This window comes from Dromiciops gliroides, chromosome 3 (genome assembly GCF_019393635.1).
Source record: "Dromiciops gliroides isolate mDroGli1 chromosome 3, mDroGli1.pri, whole genome shotgun sequence".
Taxonomy (NCBI): domain Eukaryota; kingdom Metazoa; phylum Chordata; class Mammalia; order Microbiotheria; family Microbiotheriidae; genus Dromiciops; species Dromiciops gliroides.
In genome coordinates this window covers 357,912,388-357,930,468 of record NC_057863.1, presented here as the reverse complement: position 1 = coordinate 357,930,468, position 18,081 = coordinate 357,912,388, and the positions used below count along the sequence as shown (strand labels likewise).

General features: G+C 41.6%; 1 protein-coding gene across 1 annotated transcript in view; it reads left to right on the top strand.

Annotated features, from left to right (window-relative positions):
• CBL (Cbl proto-oncogene) overlaps positions 1 to 17,911 on the top strand; it is a 110,951-nt gene extending 93,040 nt beyond the window's left edge. The window contains exons 10-16 of the mRNA XM_043992467.1: positions 1,722 to 1,853; positions 1,942 to 2,319; positions 6,583 to 6,677; positions 7,211 to 7,366; positions 8,892 to 8,995; positions 9,491 to 9,673; positions 10,960 to 17,911. Of these exons, the coding sequence (XP_043848402.1) occupies positions 1,722 to 1,853; positions 1,942 to 2,319; positions 6,583 to 6,677; positions 7,211 to 7,366; positions 8,892 to 8,995; positions 9,491 to 9,673; positions 10,960 to 11,234 (1,323 nt within the window). The 3' untranslated portion in view covers positions 11,235 to 17,911. The remainder of the gene's footprint in view (positions 1 to 1,721; positions 1,854 to 1,941; positions 2,320 to 6,582; positions 6,678 to 7,210; positions 7,367 to 8,891; positions 8,996 to 9,490; positions 9,674 to 10,959) is intronic.
• Positions 17,912 to 18,081: the final 170 nt, after the last annotated feature.

The window sequence follows — 18,081 nt, the reverse complement described above, 5'->3', positions numbered from 1 at the left end:
GATGAGCAGCTAGGTGGCGCAGTGGATAAAGCACTGGCCTTGGATTCAGGAGGACCTCAGTTCAAATCCAGCCTCAGACACTCGACAGTTAACTAGCTGTGTGACTCTGGGCAAGTCACTTAACCCTCATTGCCCCTCCCCCCCAAAAAATTGAAGATGCTCATTAGTTTAAAATTTTCATCTGTAAAAATTTCATTCATCTTCTTCAGGATTCAACAGACATGATCTTCAGCACCCATCTGTTATGTGCAAAACACCGTTTGGGTATATGGGGAAACACAAAGATAAAACATGATCCTTCATGGCACACATAGTCTAGTATGGGCTTTTGAAACATCATGTATCATAATGACATGTGTAAGTGTATGAGGGAAGTGTAATTGAAGTACTTGGTGAAGTCTGAGTGGATCCTTACAGACCAGGGAAAATTTTATAGAAGACATGGCACTGAGGCTGTGGAGAGTGGGTAGAACAGAATCTGAGCATAGCATTAGCAAGGGTATAGAGATGGATGATAACAATATAGGACATATGTGACTACTGGAAAGTAGTCCAGTTTGTTTGAAGTGTATAGCACACATGGATGAGGGAGGAAAAGTAGAAGACTGGAAATGCAAGATGTGCACCAGATTGTCAAAGTGGGAGGGTCTTGAAGGGTAAAGCTAAGGAATTTGACTTTTTTTTTAGTAGCCATAAAGAGCTAATCAAGGTCTTTCAGTATGAGGATGCATGGATATATGCATGAATTCCTTTTAGTTTCTATTTTCTCTCTCTCTCTCTCTCTCTCTCTCTCTCTCTCTCTCTCTCTCTCTGGCAGGGCAATGAGGGTTAAGTGACTTGCCCAAGGCCACACAGCTAGTAAGTGTCAAATGTCTGAGGCCAGATTTGAATTCAGGTCCTTCTGAATCCTGGGCCGGTGCTTTATCCACTGCACCACCTAGCTGCCCCCTGTATTTTCTTTTTTTTTCTTTTTTCTTTTTTTTTGCTGGGCCGTGAGGGTTAAGTGACTTGCTCAGGGTCACACAGCTAGTGAGTGTCAAGTGTCTGGGGCTGGATTTGAACTCAGGTCCTCCTGAATCCAGGGCCAGTGTTTATCCACCTAGCTGCCTTGCCGCCCCCTGCCCCTGTATTTTCTCTTAAAGAAAAAACCATATAAAGAAAAGCCCATGGGTCTACTTTCTTATCTTGTCCTAAAGACATTATTTCTCCTGGTGATTTGTTCAGGCTGATATCTTCTTGCTCCTGTCCTGTCTTTTTGTGGGCTGTGTTTTTAACCTTGAAAAGCATTAGCAGTTAACCTTTCTTGAAAGAAAGCAGTAGAAAAACAAGAGAGAGCAATTTAGTAAAGATTTTTCCACTTGAAGTGGAATGAGCTCTTAAAGGACAGCAACAACGTGAGAGAAAACTTAAGGCTCCTTCTTCCAAATTTATTCTCTGATAGCTAACTGGATCCCTGCTTGGTTGGTGTTTATGGGTTGAGTGCCCTCTCATGGTGGCATGGAGGCAGTAAAATCCCAGTCGAAATTTAACATTGATTCTGGAAGAATATTTTTTTAATAGATGTTTGGATTACTAGGATCTGGACTGATTTTGCCATATCTGTACCGTCTGGTGTTTGTGTGGCAGTTGCTAGATGCTACTTTGGAGAAAATCAGTGTTATTTTGGGATAGGTTTTTTTCCCTAGAACATGAAACTCCTTGCAACAAACTTTTATTTCTAGATTGAACGGCCTCCTTCTCCATTCTCCATGGCCCCACAAGCTTCTCTTCCTCCAGTGCCACCACGACTGGATCTTTTGCAACAGCGAACATCCATTCCCTCAGGTGCTTCTAGTCCTGGAACTGCTTCAAAGGTAAAGACTTTTCTGTCTTTGGTATTTCCCTGGGTTTTTTTAGTGCTGAGAAAGTAGATGTTTACCATCTTCCATTATGTCTCAACAGGTTGCCCCTGGCTCCCTTCATAAAGACAAACCTTTGCCAATCCCTCCCACACTTCGAGATCTCCCTCCACCACCTCCTCCAGACAGACCACATTCCATTGGGGCAGAGAGTCGGCCTCAGAGACGCCCACTACCCTGTACACCAGGCGACTGTCCATCCAGGGACAAACTTCCCCCTATTCCTTCTGGCCGTGCAGGGGAATCATGGCTTCCCCGGCCAATACCCAAACTACCTACAGCTACCCTAAGTCCTGGTGACCCCTGGTCAGGCAGAGAATTGACCAATCGTCATTCGCTTCCCTTTTCACTGCCTTCTCAGATGGATCCCAGAGCTGATGGTCTTAGGCATGGAAGCACTTTCAGCCTGGATGCCCCAGTGGTAAGTCAGTTTTATTATAAGCTATTAAAAAAATATGATTATCTGTACATAGCACTGTGAGCAGATACTCTGGGGACTATAAAGCATATATTAGGGGAAACATGTACCCAGGCAACTCTTCTTTAATATAAAGGCCACATGAGAACAAAGACAATAAGTCATAAAAGAGCTTGGAAGTGGAAGGGATTATTTCCAGTGAAGATGATCTGGGCTTCAGTGGATGGGTAGAACTTGTAAATGGGAGGGAGGATTTTCCAAGTTTATGGGGAGAATCAAGAAAATGCAAGGTCTTTTTAAGGAATGATAAATAGACTGGTTTAGAGTAGACAATCCATGGGTGAGAATAGTAGGAAATAAGACCAAAAAGGGTGGCTGGAATCGTATGGGAAGGTAATGGATCCAGGCTAAACAGAGTGGGCTTCATTCTCTGGACAGGGAAGACCTATAGAGATTGTTGGACACTGTATATTTGAAATAGTGAAAGTGATCATGTAGGAAGATTAATTTTGTGACAGTGTGAAAGATGAGTTGGATGGGGGGTAGCGGCAGGATAGGTAAGGAGCTGAGGTGGAAATAGAATCTGGGATGTTCTTGCATTAGTGACTGTTTGAGCTTGGGTCAATCAACTTTAACCTGCCTGGGCTTCCATTTTTTCATCTCTGAAATAGAGGACCCTTAAGCTTATTTCTATCTTTAAATTGGTGTTAAATGATTGTAATAGTCTAATTTGTTATACTGCATATAAAGAACACCATGCTAGGTGCTGGCAGGTACTCTTGTAAAGTTGTTTTTCAGTCATGTCCAACTCTTTGTGACCCCATTTGGCATTTTCTTGGCAAATATATTGGAGTAGTTTGCCATTTCTTTCTCCAGGTCATTTTATAGATGAGGAAACTGAGGCAAACAGGGTTAAGTGATTTGCTCAGAGTCACACATCTAATAAGTGTCTGAAGCCAGATTTGAATGCAGGAAGAAGTTTTCCTAACTCCAGACTGGGTGCTCCAAACACTGTGCCATCTAGCTGACCTAGAAATTGCAGTCCTGCCCTCAAGAATTTATAGTCCGGTAGTATGACAAGATAAGCATACACAAATAACTGGAACACAATAATACATGTATTAGAAAGGTGTTAATAGAGTGTTACGTGATGCCCGTGGGAGTAGAAGAGTAGGGAATCATTACTGACTGGGGGTATCAGGGAAGGAGGACTTCTTCCTGGGTAGATAACATAACATTTAACATTTAAATTGGGCTCGACAGAACTCTTTCAGGCAGCAAGTAATGATGAGTAAAGAGCATTCCAAGCATAGGAATCATAAGCCAGGGACATGAGATGGGTTACTATAGGACATGTGTAGAGAACAGTGAGTTAGTTCACTTCGACTAAAGTGTGGATTTCATGAAGACAATGGGTTGGGAAGAAGGAGGAGCTGGGAATAGTATGAGATAATGTTGGAAAGGTAGGATAGTGCTGGATTGTGGAGGGCCTCAGTTGCCCTCCTAAGGGAATTTGAACTTAATACTGTAGGAAATAGGGAGGTGTTGAAAGGTTTTGAGCAGAGGAGTGTTATAACCAGACTTGTAAATTAAAAGAAAAACAAAACAAAACCAAGGCTGGTAACTGTGTAAAAGATGGTTTAAAGGGGAGTAGAGAATGGAGTCAGGGACTTATTCAAATGCTACTGAAATAGACTAGTAGTTGATAATGAAAACCTATACTTGGGTATGGTGCCAATGGAAATAGGGAGAAGGGAAAATAGTTGAGAAATTGTAGAGCTAAGATTACATATATTATATGGTAATGGATTGGATAGGTGATGTGAAGGAGAGGAAAAGGTCAAATAACTTTAAGGTTTCAAACATAGATTGGGTAAATGGTAGTGAAGTCAAGAGAAACAGATTTTGGAGGAAAGATGATAAAGCATGAGGAGTAGTGGTGAGAACAGAAAGAAGAGAATATTCATAAGCATGATTATAAAGGAAAAAAGAATAGTTTGGTAACTATATAGGGTAGGCATCAAAGAAGTGTCAAGTTTGGATAACTGGTTCAAGATTTGAGTTTTAAGTGTAACGTATCATATTCAGCAGGCAGTCAGAGGGGAAGAGATGGGAGGCCAGTAGGAAAGAACGGGTGGATATAATTTTTCAGAATCTTCTGTTTGGAGCAGAGTCAAAATGGAGGAGTGAAATGTCACAACTGCCATATCTCCAAAATCTCTCCTACAAAACTACAGAAGAAAATGCTGAACAGAATTCTGAGCGGTAAAGCCAGCAGAAAGTCAAAGGGAAACATTTTCCTAGCCCAGGGAAGCTTAGGAAGACAGAAAGAGAGGTCTGTGGATACTGGAGTTAGCAGCAAAGTGACATGGAAGCAATATGGGCTGTGAGTTGTGGGGCATCAGCAGCCACCTGGTACAGTAAGTAGACTGAACATCTAGTCAGAAAGAGATCCCAGGGGATCTCAATAGTAGCACTGAGACCAGGACCAGGTACCATTTGGCAAGTCTCTTGCCTATTAGCCAATTCTGGGTCTCAGTTCCAGGGCGGAGAAGAGTGATCATAGTCACTAGGGAGCTGGGGCCCCACCTCTGTATGGACAAGAACAAAAAGGCAATGTCCAGCTCCTTTGCTGGTGTTTCCATTGGAAACACCAAAAACCTACAAGTGCTCAAATTGAGCTATGAAAGCATCAGAAGGCCATAAAAGACAGAGGCTCAGGCCAGTCATCTTCCTCCTCCCCCCACTCCTTACTCCATCACACAGAGGGGGGAGACAACACCCTCGTTCCCAGAGGTGAGCAGAACTCAACTCTAATATAAAATTCAAAGTTGACCAGCTAGGTGACACAGCAGATAAAGCACTGGCCCTGGATTCAGGAGGACCTGAGTTCAAATCTGGTCTTAGACACCTGACACTTACTAGCTGTGTGACCCTGGGCAAGTCACTTAACCCTCATTGCCGTGCAAAAAAACCCCAAACAAACAAATAAAATTCAAAGTCAAGAAGTAGGCTAGGAAAATGAGTAAACAACAAAAGAAGAACCTGACCATAAAAAGCTACTATAGTGATAGGGAAGCTCAGGACATAAATTTGGAAGACAGTGATTTGAAAATATCTACAAGCAAAGCCTCAAAGAAAAATGTAGATTGTATATCAATCTGTTGAACAAGAATGTCTGGAGGGCTAAAGAAAAAGGGTTTTTTTGTTTTTTTATTTTTTAAGGCAAAAAAAAAATTGTTTAAAAATCAAGTAAGAGTGTGAGAGGAAAAGTTGGGAAAAGAAAATACTGAAGAAAACAACTCCTTGGGGGCAGCTAGGTGGTGCAGTGGATAAAGCACTGGCCCTGGATTCAGGAGGACCTGAGTTCAAATGTGGCCTCAGACACTTGACACTTACCAGCTGTGTGACCTTGGACAAGTCACTTAACCCTCATTGCCTAGCCAAAAAAGAAAAAGAAAACAACTCCTTAAAGATCAGAATTGGCCAAATGTAAAAAAGGTATAAATCTTGACCGAAGGAAAAAACTTCTTAAAAATTAGAATTGGTCAAGTGAAAGCTAATGCTCCATGAGACATGAAGAACATAATTGTTCTGGTTATATTAGAAGAACTCAACATTCCTTGGAGCAGGGAAAGGCAGGGGATAAAGAAAATGGCCTCCATATAATGGAGAATTTAATTTCATTATTTCATTCTTCCACCATTTTTGTTCATTATGATTCTGTATGAGCTAAGTAGGGAAATAACAAATGAATTTAATTTTCTGGTTATCAATATGTAAATGTTATTCTGAGTTTGGATATAAATGTTTATGGTAGAAAAGTTGTTAGTCTGTGTTATTGTCATATATCTAATGTATGGGGTAAATCCTGAGAAGCGGTATGGTATAGTGAATAAAGCATTGGACTTAAAATCAGGAGAACCTAGGTTCCAGTGCTGCCTCAGGCACTAGTTTTGTGACCCTGGGCAAATCATTTAACCTCTATATGCCTTAGTTTCCTCTAAAAAATAGAGATAGAGGTGTTTGCCTCAGTGGCTTCTAAAGTCCCTTGAAGCTCTAAATCTATAATCCTGTTTCCTTCACTCTTTCATGATCCTTCTCCTATGTGAGCTTTCTTAAGGAGCTGAATTCAGTTGTAACAAAGCCATGGGAGAAAGGTCTAAATGGCCACTATGTTGTCTGAAATAGATAAAGGGAAAGGGGAGATTTGAATGCATCGTGGTGACAGGAAAGAGCTTTTGAGCACTTCTTTTCTCATTCCAGACCATGAACAACAGTCCATTAGCTGGGCCAGAGTGTGAACACCCTAAAATCAAGCCTTCCTCTTCTGCCAATGCCATCTATTCTCTTGCTGCCAGGTATACTATTAAAACCAAATTTGATGGAATCAGTTTATTAGAGTAGTTCAGAAAGTTTTTGGGTAAAGAGTTTTTGGAATTAAAAAAATGAATTTATGCTTCTAGAAGAGTTGTCAGAAAAGTTCCCTGATAATACCAATCATAACTTTTTGAGTAAAAAAATTCACTCCTGGTCCATTAGGACCCAGTCTTTAAAATGAAATTTCTGGGATTAGTATTATCAAGAGCCAAGTTGCTGTATAAATGTCGAAGATCTTCAGTATAGAAGTCACACCTGCTGGGTGATGGCAGATAATGTCTCTTGCCCTGAGAAAGTATACCTTATCCTAGCTACCTCTCTTGTCAGGAGAAAGAATGGATTCAAAAAGCTTAACATGAATTTTGGGCTTAATTTACTACCTCTTTGATAGAAACCATTTTCAAGCCTTATTTCAAACCTTGATAGTATTCTAGCTCTTTACTGGTTTGTTAGCTCTGCTTGATTAGATTTATTCTCTCATGATGTTTTTTCTTCTGTTTTCTGTACCTCCCAGACCTCTTCCTGTGCCAAAGCTGCCCCTTGGGGAGCAGTGTGGAAGTGATGAGGATACAGAGTATATGTCTCCTTCTTCTCGGCCTCTGGTGCTTCCTGGTGCCAGCCACCAAAAGGTAGAACTGAAAAGACCTTCGGAGATGACCCACAGTTTACAGTAAGTTTCTAACATGCCCAAACTTTACTTGTGCAATGATTATGATGTCCCTTTTTTATTTATGTTTTTTAAAAGTTTTATTAATGCCCTTTGCTTTTACACTACACTTATTTCCAAATAGGCCTTTTTGAGGGGGGAGGGGCAATGAGGGTTAAGTGACTTGCCCAGGGTCACACAGCTAGGAAGTGTCAAGTGTCTGAGGCCACATTTTAACTCATGTCCTCCTGATTCCAGGGCCGGTGCTTTATCTACTGCTTCACCTAGCTGCTCCCTTTCCTTTTCTTTTTTAAAAAGACTAAAACCCCAATTCAGCAAAACCTTCCACCTATCTACTGTGGCTGAAAACATGTAGCATTCCACCACTGTAGTTCTCCAACTCTGCAGTGAAAGGAAGAAGTTTCAGTTCTTGTATCTTCTTAGGGCCAAACTTAGTCATTATAATTATACAATGTTCAGTTTCTTTTCATTCTTTTTGTCTACATTGTTGTAGACATCATATATGTTGTATTCCTGGTTCTGCTTATTTCACTCTATATCAGTTCATATAATCATATTAATCATTTTTTAGAGTGCAGTAATACTCCATTACATTCCCATACCATAATTTATTTAACTGTTTTCCGTTACTCACTTTGTTTGCCCCTTTTTGCAGAAATTTTTTTTCCTCTGCTTCTTTAGAGGCAGCTGGGTGGCATAGTGGATAGAGCCCTGGGCTTTGAGTCAGGAAGACCTGAGTTCAAATCCAACATCAGATACTTACTAGCTTTGGGACTCTGGGCAAGTCACTTAACTGCTGTTTGCCTCAGTTTCTCCATCTGTAAAATGGGGGTGTTAATACCATCTACCTCCCAAAGTTATTGTGAAAATCAAAAAGTGCTTAGACCAGTACCTGGCACATAGTAGGTTCTATCTAAATGCTTAGTACTTTCCCTTCCCCCTTTGCTACTATAAAAAATGTTGCTATGAGGGGCAGCTAGGTGGCGGAACAGATAGAGCACCGGCCCTGGATTCAGGAAGACCTGAGTTCAAATCCATCCTCATACCCTTGACATTTACTAGCTGTGTGACTCTGGGCAAGTCACTTAACCCCCATTGCCTCACCAAAAAAACAAACAAACAAACAAACAAAAATTCTGCTGTGAATATTTTGACATATCTAGGTCCTTTCTGTATTTTTGTCTGTATTTTGGCTGTTGCAGGTGGTTTCATTGCCATAGTCTGTATACCACTTGTTATTTTTGGATTTTTTTTCAGCATTGATTAGTCAATATTAAAGCAATCTTTTTTAACTTTAGTTATTAATCCTCTTTTGCAGTTTTTATTAATATTATTTGTGTTTTTTCTCAACATCAGCAAAAGCTTTAAACTATGCACACCTTTTGCTTTTCCATTTGACTGCACAAGAAAAAGACTGACTTCTGGGTAATACTCGTTAGAAGTCTTATATGCCATCCTTTAGGTAGTAGCATGAAGGCTAGGCTTGTTTTGAAGAATTTGTCATGCTCTCTTTTTTCTCCCCATTCAGAGTGTTTGATTCGGAGCAGCAGATTGACAGCTGCACCTATGAGGCCATGTACAACATTCAGTCACAGGCAACTTCTTCTGGCCTAGAGAGCAGTAGTACATCTGGTGAGTGTTTCCACCTTAAGGGCAGTGGAATGTGGAGCCTTTGTCCCTTTGGTTCATGTAAATAACTTGACTGAAGTGGCAACTTCTTGAGTTGGAGGCTAAACTTCAAACCAGTTTTAACACTTTTTTACTGGGGCTCACAGACCAGTCGCTCTTTTGTTTTTAATTCCTTCTCAAGGCCTGGGGGCGTTTGAAGGTTACTTTGCCTGGGCCTGCTTGTAGGCTGCTCCTCTCTATTCCTATTGCTTTGCAGCATTGATGGAATTCTTTTGTGTGTGGGTGGGGAGTACTTAATTCCCCTCTTAACTAGCTGAGTTGAAAGGTTAAGAAGCCAGTGAACTCAGGGTCCCTTGCTTGCCTTTGGATGATCATTTGAGGTCAGTTGTGGAATTACTGCTGGCCTTTGAAATATCTGAGTGTTTGTTCTCAATTAGCAATGGGATTTGATTTCTTCTACTCTAAGAAGTATTTGTAAAATATAACTTCTCTCGCTAGTCGAGGGAGATCTGGCTGCAACCCTTCCCAGCAATGGTCCTGAGGAGTCAGAGAATGAGGAGGATGGATATGATGTCCCCAAGCCCCCTGTGCCAGCAGTCCTGGCTCGTCGGACTCTCTCAGACATTTCTAATGCCAGCTCTTCCTTCAGTTGGATGTCTTTGGATGGTGATCCCACAACAGGTGAGTGGGCCCTAAAGTTTGGGATAGCTTGCTATGCGGTTTTAGTCCTGAAGCAGAGATGACTGCTGGCAGAGATTGGGGTGGGGGGCAGGAATCATGTAGGCCCCAAACTAGATCACTAATAATATTGGTCAGTTTGAAGGTTGTGGATACAGTATTTTGCCAAAGGATACTAGGTTTGTCCTTAAACCACAGCTCACACTCTGCTTGAGGCCATTAAGATTACTAGCTATTCCAAGTATACATAATGACACTGGTAATTAAGCTTGGTACTTGATACCAAATGTTCTTGGTTTCTGGCTCAGTTCCCATTAGAAAAGAGAGTTTATTGGATCTAGAGATAGCACTAGGCAGACTTGGGGATCAGCCCACATTTGGATACTCACTGTCAAGGGCCAGACTTCTTGCACCTGTTGCTACCCAGCAGGATGGTAACTGAAGTTGCTGTCACTTTGGAAATTTGAGGCAACTCCCAGGGTAACAGCTGTTCAGTAGGAAATAATGGGGAGAGTTGCTTTTGGCACCAAGTTGACCAGGGATTTTGTAATTCCTTCCTTAAGGCCTAGTATGTTCTTATTGCAACTTTAGTTAATTTCTTCCTAGGACTCTTTGTAAGGCTTCTTAAGCGACTGGGGAGTGGGATAGAATGAACACTATGTTAGGAGTTGGGAAGACCTATGTTCTATTCACTAGGAATATGATCCTTTTGTTGTTGGGGGGGGGCGGCAAGGAGGGTTAAGTGACTTGCCCAATATCACACAGCTAGTAAGTGTCAAGTGTCTGAGGCCGAATTTGAACTCAGGTCCTCCTAAATCCAGGGCCGGTGAGCCACCTAGCTGCCCCCAGCAATGTGATCTTTAGCTAGTCATTTAATCTGTCTTTTTCCATATTTTGAATATGGGAATAATACTATCTGTTCTGAGTACCTCATAGAGCATTTTGAAGATCAGATGAAATAATGTACACGGAAGTACTATACAGATATGTTGTCCCAATGTTGATTAGGAAAGGTGCTTGATAAATAGTTGTGATATTTAGTGAGTTTGTTCCCCCCAATACTAGGAGAATCTTATGAGGAACTAAGCCCTAGGTTCTTGACTTTAAATTTCAAGTTATGATATATCACTGAGGATCCATCCCCACAACTGGGTGGGAAGTATATTCTCTTCTGACAGCTGGTTTGCTAGTGGCTTCTTCATTTTAAAACATTATTACTCATATTAATGTCACTAATTGTTTTGACCAGGTATACAGATGGTCAATTACTTTACTGTTTCTCCTTATAGGTTTTACTGAGGGTTCCCAAGTTCCTGAAAGGCCTCCCAAGCCTTTCCCTCGGAGGATCAACTCTGAACGGAAAGCAGGAAGCTGTCAGCAGGCTGGTGCTGTTCCTTCCACCTCTCCTCAGTTATCCAGTGAAATTGAGAGCCTCATGAGCCAGGGGTATTCATATCAGGACATTCAAAAAGCTTTGGTCATTGCCCATAACAATATTGAAATGGCCAAAAACATCCTCCGAGAATTTGTTTCTATTTCCTCCCCTGCCCATGTAGCCACATAGCACATCACCTCCTTGCCTCCAATTTCAGTGGACCAGTGAGCTGGGCAACATGCTCCAGGAGCACCTGAGAGGGCAAAGGGATTTTTTTGGAGACTTCAAACTGAAGTCTTGCCCTGTCTGGTGGATGTCTCATCTGTGGTTCAAGATTTCAAAGCAGTGGAACAAACACAGAGCAAACAACTAGGATGTTGTTTTGTTTTGTTCACTTTATAGTGTGTGTTTGAGGGCAGTTTGCCTTCAGTCCCCGTTTAGAGAGAGCGTTCATTTTGACGATGACATGGTATGGTGCAGCTCAGCCCCTTGGGAAGCAGTCCAAGGGCATCGGGACAAGTATTGTGAGGAAAAAACCAAACTGAGGGCTTTGAGTTTTCCAGCTTAGGTGGGTGGGTGTCACTTTGTATATATATGTGTGCACTCATGTGCGTGCGTGTGCGTGTGCGTGTGCGTGTGCGTGTGTGTGTGTGTGTGTGTGTGTGTGTGTCCTGTGGTCAGAAGATTAACCCCAGACAGGCCTCCATTTCCTGGGGATAGGCACAAGAGGTTTAGGAAGGGATCTTTTGGTAACTTCCATCTACTGTGGTATTATACCCCCATCCTAGTGTGTATTGTGATTTCAATGCTACTCCAGATTATCATGTGCATAGCTAAAGTCCTGTATTTTTAAACTGTCTCCTTTTCTGTTATTTGCTTTGCTGTCCATGGTGCTCTTGTCATTGGCCATGGACTGGTTATGACTAACTTAAGTGAAGCCAGGGAGTTTATGAGATATTCCGTTTTTTATGTGGTTGTGTTTGTTTTTTGTAGGGGGGTAGAGAGAGTGGAGTATAAAGTATTGTTGCATTATCATTGCAGATGTGTTTGACATTAGCAGCTAACACTGGTCACTCCAAAACGTTGTTTCAATAGGAACATTGAATTTGGCAAAATAAGATTTTTTAACTATCCTAATTAAACTGTGGCTCAACTGAGGTGGAGGCCTTCAGATACATTCCGTATGCTTCAGAGGAGGAGTCAGTTGCCTTGATACCAGGTGTGTGCCCTGAGAGATGCTTTTCTGTTTTGTGGGAAAGTGGCATCATATCTAAGATAATGCTATAATCCAGATACTGGGAAGCTTTCTGGAGCCGTGGGGCCATATGCTTTTACCTTTGTATAATGAATGAAAAAAAGCAGACTAAGTATAAGCATCCATCAGTTTGGCTCTCCTTCTTATGAAATTTTTAGGCTTTGCAGGTGTCTTCCTTCAGCAAGGGCCAAATTAGCATTTTCAGAAAATCTTCCCTTTTGTTTTCCCCAAAATACGGGGCACTTTTTTTTTTTTTTTTTTTTGCTGTCATGGTGTGCAACTGCTAGCTCCCTGCTTAGGTTGGTGCTTATCCACGGGCTTAGAGACCAACTCTTGTGTGATTGTAGCATTAGAGAATGCAGCCTCTTTTCCCCTGTCTCTCCGATCCTTAGCTTTTGTACCCCTGCATAGAGTAAATTGCTGCAGCCAGGGAGTAAACCCCAGATCCTTTTAGTCTACCAAGGAAGATATAGAAAAGCTTCTCTTCACACATACACATCTCACATTCAGGAATCAGGAGTGGCAGGAAAGAAGTAGAATTTGTCCTAGTGAAGCACCATCCACTATTAGGGACCAGTGTAGAGCTTCACCACTTGAGACCAGAGCCAACTGCCTTTGCATAGACATTGAAACTCTGAGGAAGAATCAAAGAACAAGTCTCAGCAATTCCTTGTGCACTGTTAGAATCTGCTGTTGGAGTTCTTCCTTGTCTAGAGCTGTTGCGGGGCCTTCTGCTTCCAAATATATAATATTTATCTGTTACACATACTACCTTTGTGGATACAAAGTTTTCCTCTCTACAGCTGACTCTTCTGCTTATATAAAATACAGACCATTTCATCCCTTTTTGACTTGCAAAAACTCTGTCTAAAGCCTTACATATAAGGTTGTGTGTTTAGGGATATATGACATAGTGACAGCAGGCATTTGCTAAATGCCTCTTTTTTCTCCCAGCAACTTTGCTCTTCAAACAAACAAACAAACAAACAACACCGCCCGCCACCCCACCCCCCACCCCAGCCCAAACCCCTTGTAACAAATAAGCATAGTCAAGCAAAACAAATTCCCACATTGGTCATGTCCAAAAATGTGTGTCTCATTCTACATATTGGTCCGCCTCCCTTCTGTCAGGATGTGGATAATGTTCCTCATCATTGGTCCTTTGGAATAAATGACTGAGATCAGTCTGTTGATCAGGGTTCTTAAATCTTTTGATTTTTTTGTTTTTGCAGTATGGATGTTATGCTATAAGTTGTTCTCCTGGTTCTTTTCGTTTCACTCTGCATCAATCCGTACAGATTTCCTCTAGTCTCTCTGAAGCTATCTCTTCATTGATACAACACAGTACTATTCCATTACATTCGCGTGCCATAATTTGTTCAGCCATTTCCCAGTTGATGGGCACCTCCTTAGTAAATGTCTTAACATTCAGGGATCCAAATCAATTTACCTGAGACTTTCTTTTTGACCATTTGTTCTAAGAGGCTTTCCTTTAATTGAGGCAAAAATTTAGGATAACTGGTGAATCTTCAAAAGCTTTCACATGCTTTTTGATTTGGGGCAATTCCCAACCTTTGATCTGTGACATTTCCCCCGTGAGCATGAGCCAGTGCCAGGTTATTAGTGCATATGTGTCGTGTACTGACTCAGTTTGTTGTCTGTGCTCACAGAAAATGGGTATAGAACCATGGAATCTCGTAGCCAGGAGGAAACTTGGAGGTTGTTCAGTCCGGGGTATACCTGAAGCAAGAATCCCCTCTACAACATCCCCCACACAGTGGTCATCTAATCTTAGCTTAAACATTTCCAGTAATGAGGTACTTAATACTTCCCGACTGTAGTCCATTCCATTTTTAGGTAGCTTTAATTGTTAGGGAGATGTTCTTTTTCTATTGTGACAAAATCTATCTGCCTACATGGGATTTTTGTTTGGGCTTATTGCCGCTTAGACTGAGAAAATCTCAGATTAATTTATCCGGATCCCTGAATCATATCAAGGGTATTTTATAATCTGAAAACTGTTCTGGCAATCACTAGCCAAATTGATTCTTTCCTTCATTTGGAAACATTGCTTTAGGATGGACATTTTGATGTTTTTATAGCTGCTAGGAGGCTATAAGTCAAGGGGTCTTGGCCCAAGGAGCTCCCTTAGGAAATTCTCCCCCATTAGTTTATCAATTCCTAGTTATGTTGTCATCTATTCAGGTTAACTGAATTAGCCTTGAGTTCTGTTGTCTGCTAAGAAAACACCACCCCTTTCCCCCTTTTATTTACAAAATGTCTATCTTCTGCTACCTTTTAGATTGATGGATGGGAAAAAAATCTTCCTCCACACTAGGCTTTTTAATACAATTAAATAATCCTACTTCTTCTAGACCTTCCCCAAATTGCTTTATACAGTCTGTAACATCTGTAGCTCCTTTGTTCAACATGATCAACACATGATTGCTCTGAACCACCAACCACAAAGTTTTGGCTTCCTGCTCCCTGATCCTTCCATGTAAAGGAATTCACAGAGGTTAGGTGAACTCCAGACTTTCTCACAAATACGAGCACAAAATGGGAGAAATTGTAGAACCTTGGGATCTCCCTGCATTCAAACACAAGTGAAGGCACTTGATTATCTTGTTGAGAAAGATCATAAGATCTAGAGCTGAAAGGATCCTTAAAATTCTAGTTCATTCCCCTTGTTTTTACAAGTCAGAGAAATTTCCAGCTCAGGGAGGGGAAATGACGAAAATCACACAAGTAAGGAAACAGCAGAATGCTATGGTTCTATCCTTGATCTAAATGTAGTGCTGTCCTCACACACCATGCTGCCTTTTTCATTTGTTACATTGTGCGTTCATGAAACCCTTAACTAAAAGCAGATATTTGAAGGGCTGCCCACCTAGCTTACATTGGAACCTTGAAACCCTTTTTAAAAAAAAATTATTTTGTTTTATTTTTTTTTAGCCATGGAAGTCATTATGAAACAATTTAGAGCTTTTAGAGAATCTGAATTCAGATATGGAAGAAGAAATAAGCTGTGAAAAGTAAAAATGGTATAGAGTTGCTAACCCAGGTAGTATTTGATGGTCAACTATTTTAAGTGTAATAGAAACCACTTTGCGATAGCAGTTAAATGTCTTAAGGTTTTGACAGTTACACGTACCTGAATTTGATAGAAAGTTTGGAAACTTTTCACTAAGGCCCTCCTAGCAGAATACCTCTTCAGCCCCATTTTATGAACTTGAAAAGTTTTCCTACTTATTTAGCTTCCCTGCTTCTTTTGCTCTTACTAATTCTCTATTGTCTCTCCTGGGAGAATTAGCAAACTAATTTAGCTGATTAGCTCCTAGTCACTTTATGTATACACAATGTGATAACTCAGAAGAGACCAGACATTTCAGGCACATAGTTTTGGGGAGACTGATGCACTTGCTCAGCTGGACTGGCCCATATTTACTAGTGAACAAAGTCTGGCTCTGCTCTACCCTGGGTAAGACACTGAGGAAACTCCCCATTGCCTCTTGGTCACAGGGATTGGCATAAAGCAGGGCAAAAGGGAGGAGAGGTGAAGGTGCTGTGGAGGAGGAAGTGTCAGGCTGCAGAAGCAGCTACTGCAGAGGTAGTTGTTTGAGACCTTTTGTCCCTACCCCTCAGTAGTGTGAGTGTGTCTAACCACTCCGCCTGCTTGTGCAGGGCAAAGGCCTGAGGCCAGGCTTGGGACTCCTGCTTACTGGTTTGGCATCAGCACAACCTAGCCCAGTTGACTGGGATCATGTTTTTTCATAAGCCCGGGAGGAAATGCAAAGAGCCAATCCCCAGTAAACTCATCTCATTCCCTCTCCACCCTCAGAAACAGATTTGAAAAGGAGAGGGAAGCAGTGCTCACAGGAGTGAGCATCACAGCCTGCAAGCCATGTGGAGCTTGCTTTCATGCTCCTGAAACTAGAGTGAGGCCATGTGTGTGCCCTCTGTTCTGCCCCAAGGCTTAGGGTTTCACGTGTTGGTTCCCTCCTGCTGGTCCACCTCTGACCCTGTTGTGTGGCCGGCATGGCAGGGACTGGATGGAATCTCTGGGGAACACGGCTGCTGTGGCTGGCTATAGAACATGTGCCCTCTCCTGTGGCCAGCCCCTCCTTTGTTCTGATGCCTCAGTGGAAAAGCCTGCAGATACACTGCCAGCCCTCGGAGATGCCTTTCCTTCCTAACTTTCAACATGAGCTAAAGTAGTTAATCAACTTATCCTTGAAGGAAAAGCCCAGCCTTTTACTTAACGACATGGAAAGAGGAGCAAATGGCAGCTGTAATGAGCACTCCTCCCACTCTGGTTCTGTGATGACCCGAGTCACTTATAAAAGACTTTATTTTTTTTTTATAAAAGACTTTAACCATAAAGATATTTTTTCTTTATTTACAGTTATTCATTTCTCACACACTGAAAAAGCCAAATGTCTTGTGCCTTTTCTATGGGAGCACTGCATCCCTAGTTACATATTAAGAACTTACTGTGGAAATCCTAGAGTCTTCCCCCAGCCCTATCCCACCCAGTTTCATTAGTCCCTAGAGAAAAGAAAGTTGCCAGGGAAGGGAGTGCTTATATATAGCTGGAGAGACGACAGATTGAAATGCCGTAAGCGGTAACCTGTGTCCTTTTGTCCCTGTCACAGCATTTAGTTGGAAGAGGAAGCATTGTGTCCCAGGATCACTGGGGTGGTTCGAGTCATTTAATTACAGTGTAGGTGTTAGCCAGAGAAGAGAGACAGCTAGAAATTTCCATGTTGCTGGAGGAGTTGGGTATCCCATGTACAATTGCAAGCCTCCTGCCTTTCCAGACACCTTGGCCTTCTCCCTAGGTGAAGGCATCAGACTGAGCATGAAGTAGGCAGTGCCTCCACAGGGCTTTACTGACCCCAGGGAGATAAGTCCAAGGCAGCCACAAATCACTCCTCCTCCTTGCCCCTCAGAGAGTCTCAGTGTCTGTGGCTGCCATAAGTTTTGATTTCAAGCAAAGAAAGTGGGTTTTCTGTACTTGATGGTGTTTTTTCTCTTTCATTCCCTTCATTTTCTCCCTACTGGTAACTAACAAAAGGATTGGGAAATAGGTTATTTTTTTTTCATTCATACTTATTTCTCATTTCAAAATTCTTTTTATGGGTGGGGCTGGAGAGAAGAACCAGTAACTTTCTCTCTTCAGAATGAAGAATCCCAGTTTGTATATCAGTGTTTAAAAAAAACCAAACCAACAAAACTCAGACAAGATTTTCGTGGACTATTTTAAAGAGTATGTGTCCTTAATATAAAGTTTATATTAGCAGTATTTAATCACTTCTCACCTGTAAAGAAACAGAAGGTAAATATTCTTGCAGAGAGTAATTAGCAGAGCTTTAAGATTCATTTTGGGTTAAGTCCACTTTGTTTGCCAATGCATTGTTAATGTTTAGAGGTCTGTTATACTAATGTTATTTATTAATTATTTTTCATTCCCATACATAGCCAACTAAAGAGCTTTTCCACGCACCCATGTCTGTCAAAAAAAATTATTTTTAAATAAAGTTCCTTTTGTTGTAGCAGACTTGCTGTCCAGCCATTTTGGAGACACAGGAAGCAAACAGATTCTCAGGCGACTGGGCCAGCTCCTTTGACACACTAAGTCAGTACTGTCATATTTGAGAGAATCTCCAAAGTGTCAAGAAGGGAGGAGAGGAGAGGCTGGTAGGCTCCCAACACCACCTTCCTCCACCATACCTTCCCATTTAAGAACAGAGGCTTCCCAGTGAGAAATGATGTGTGTGT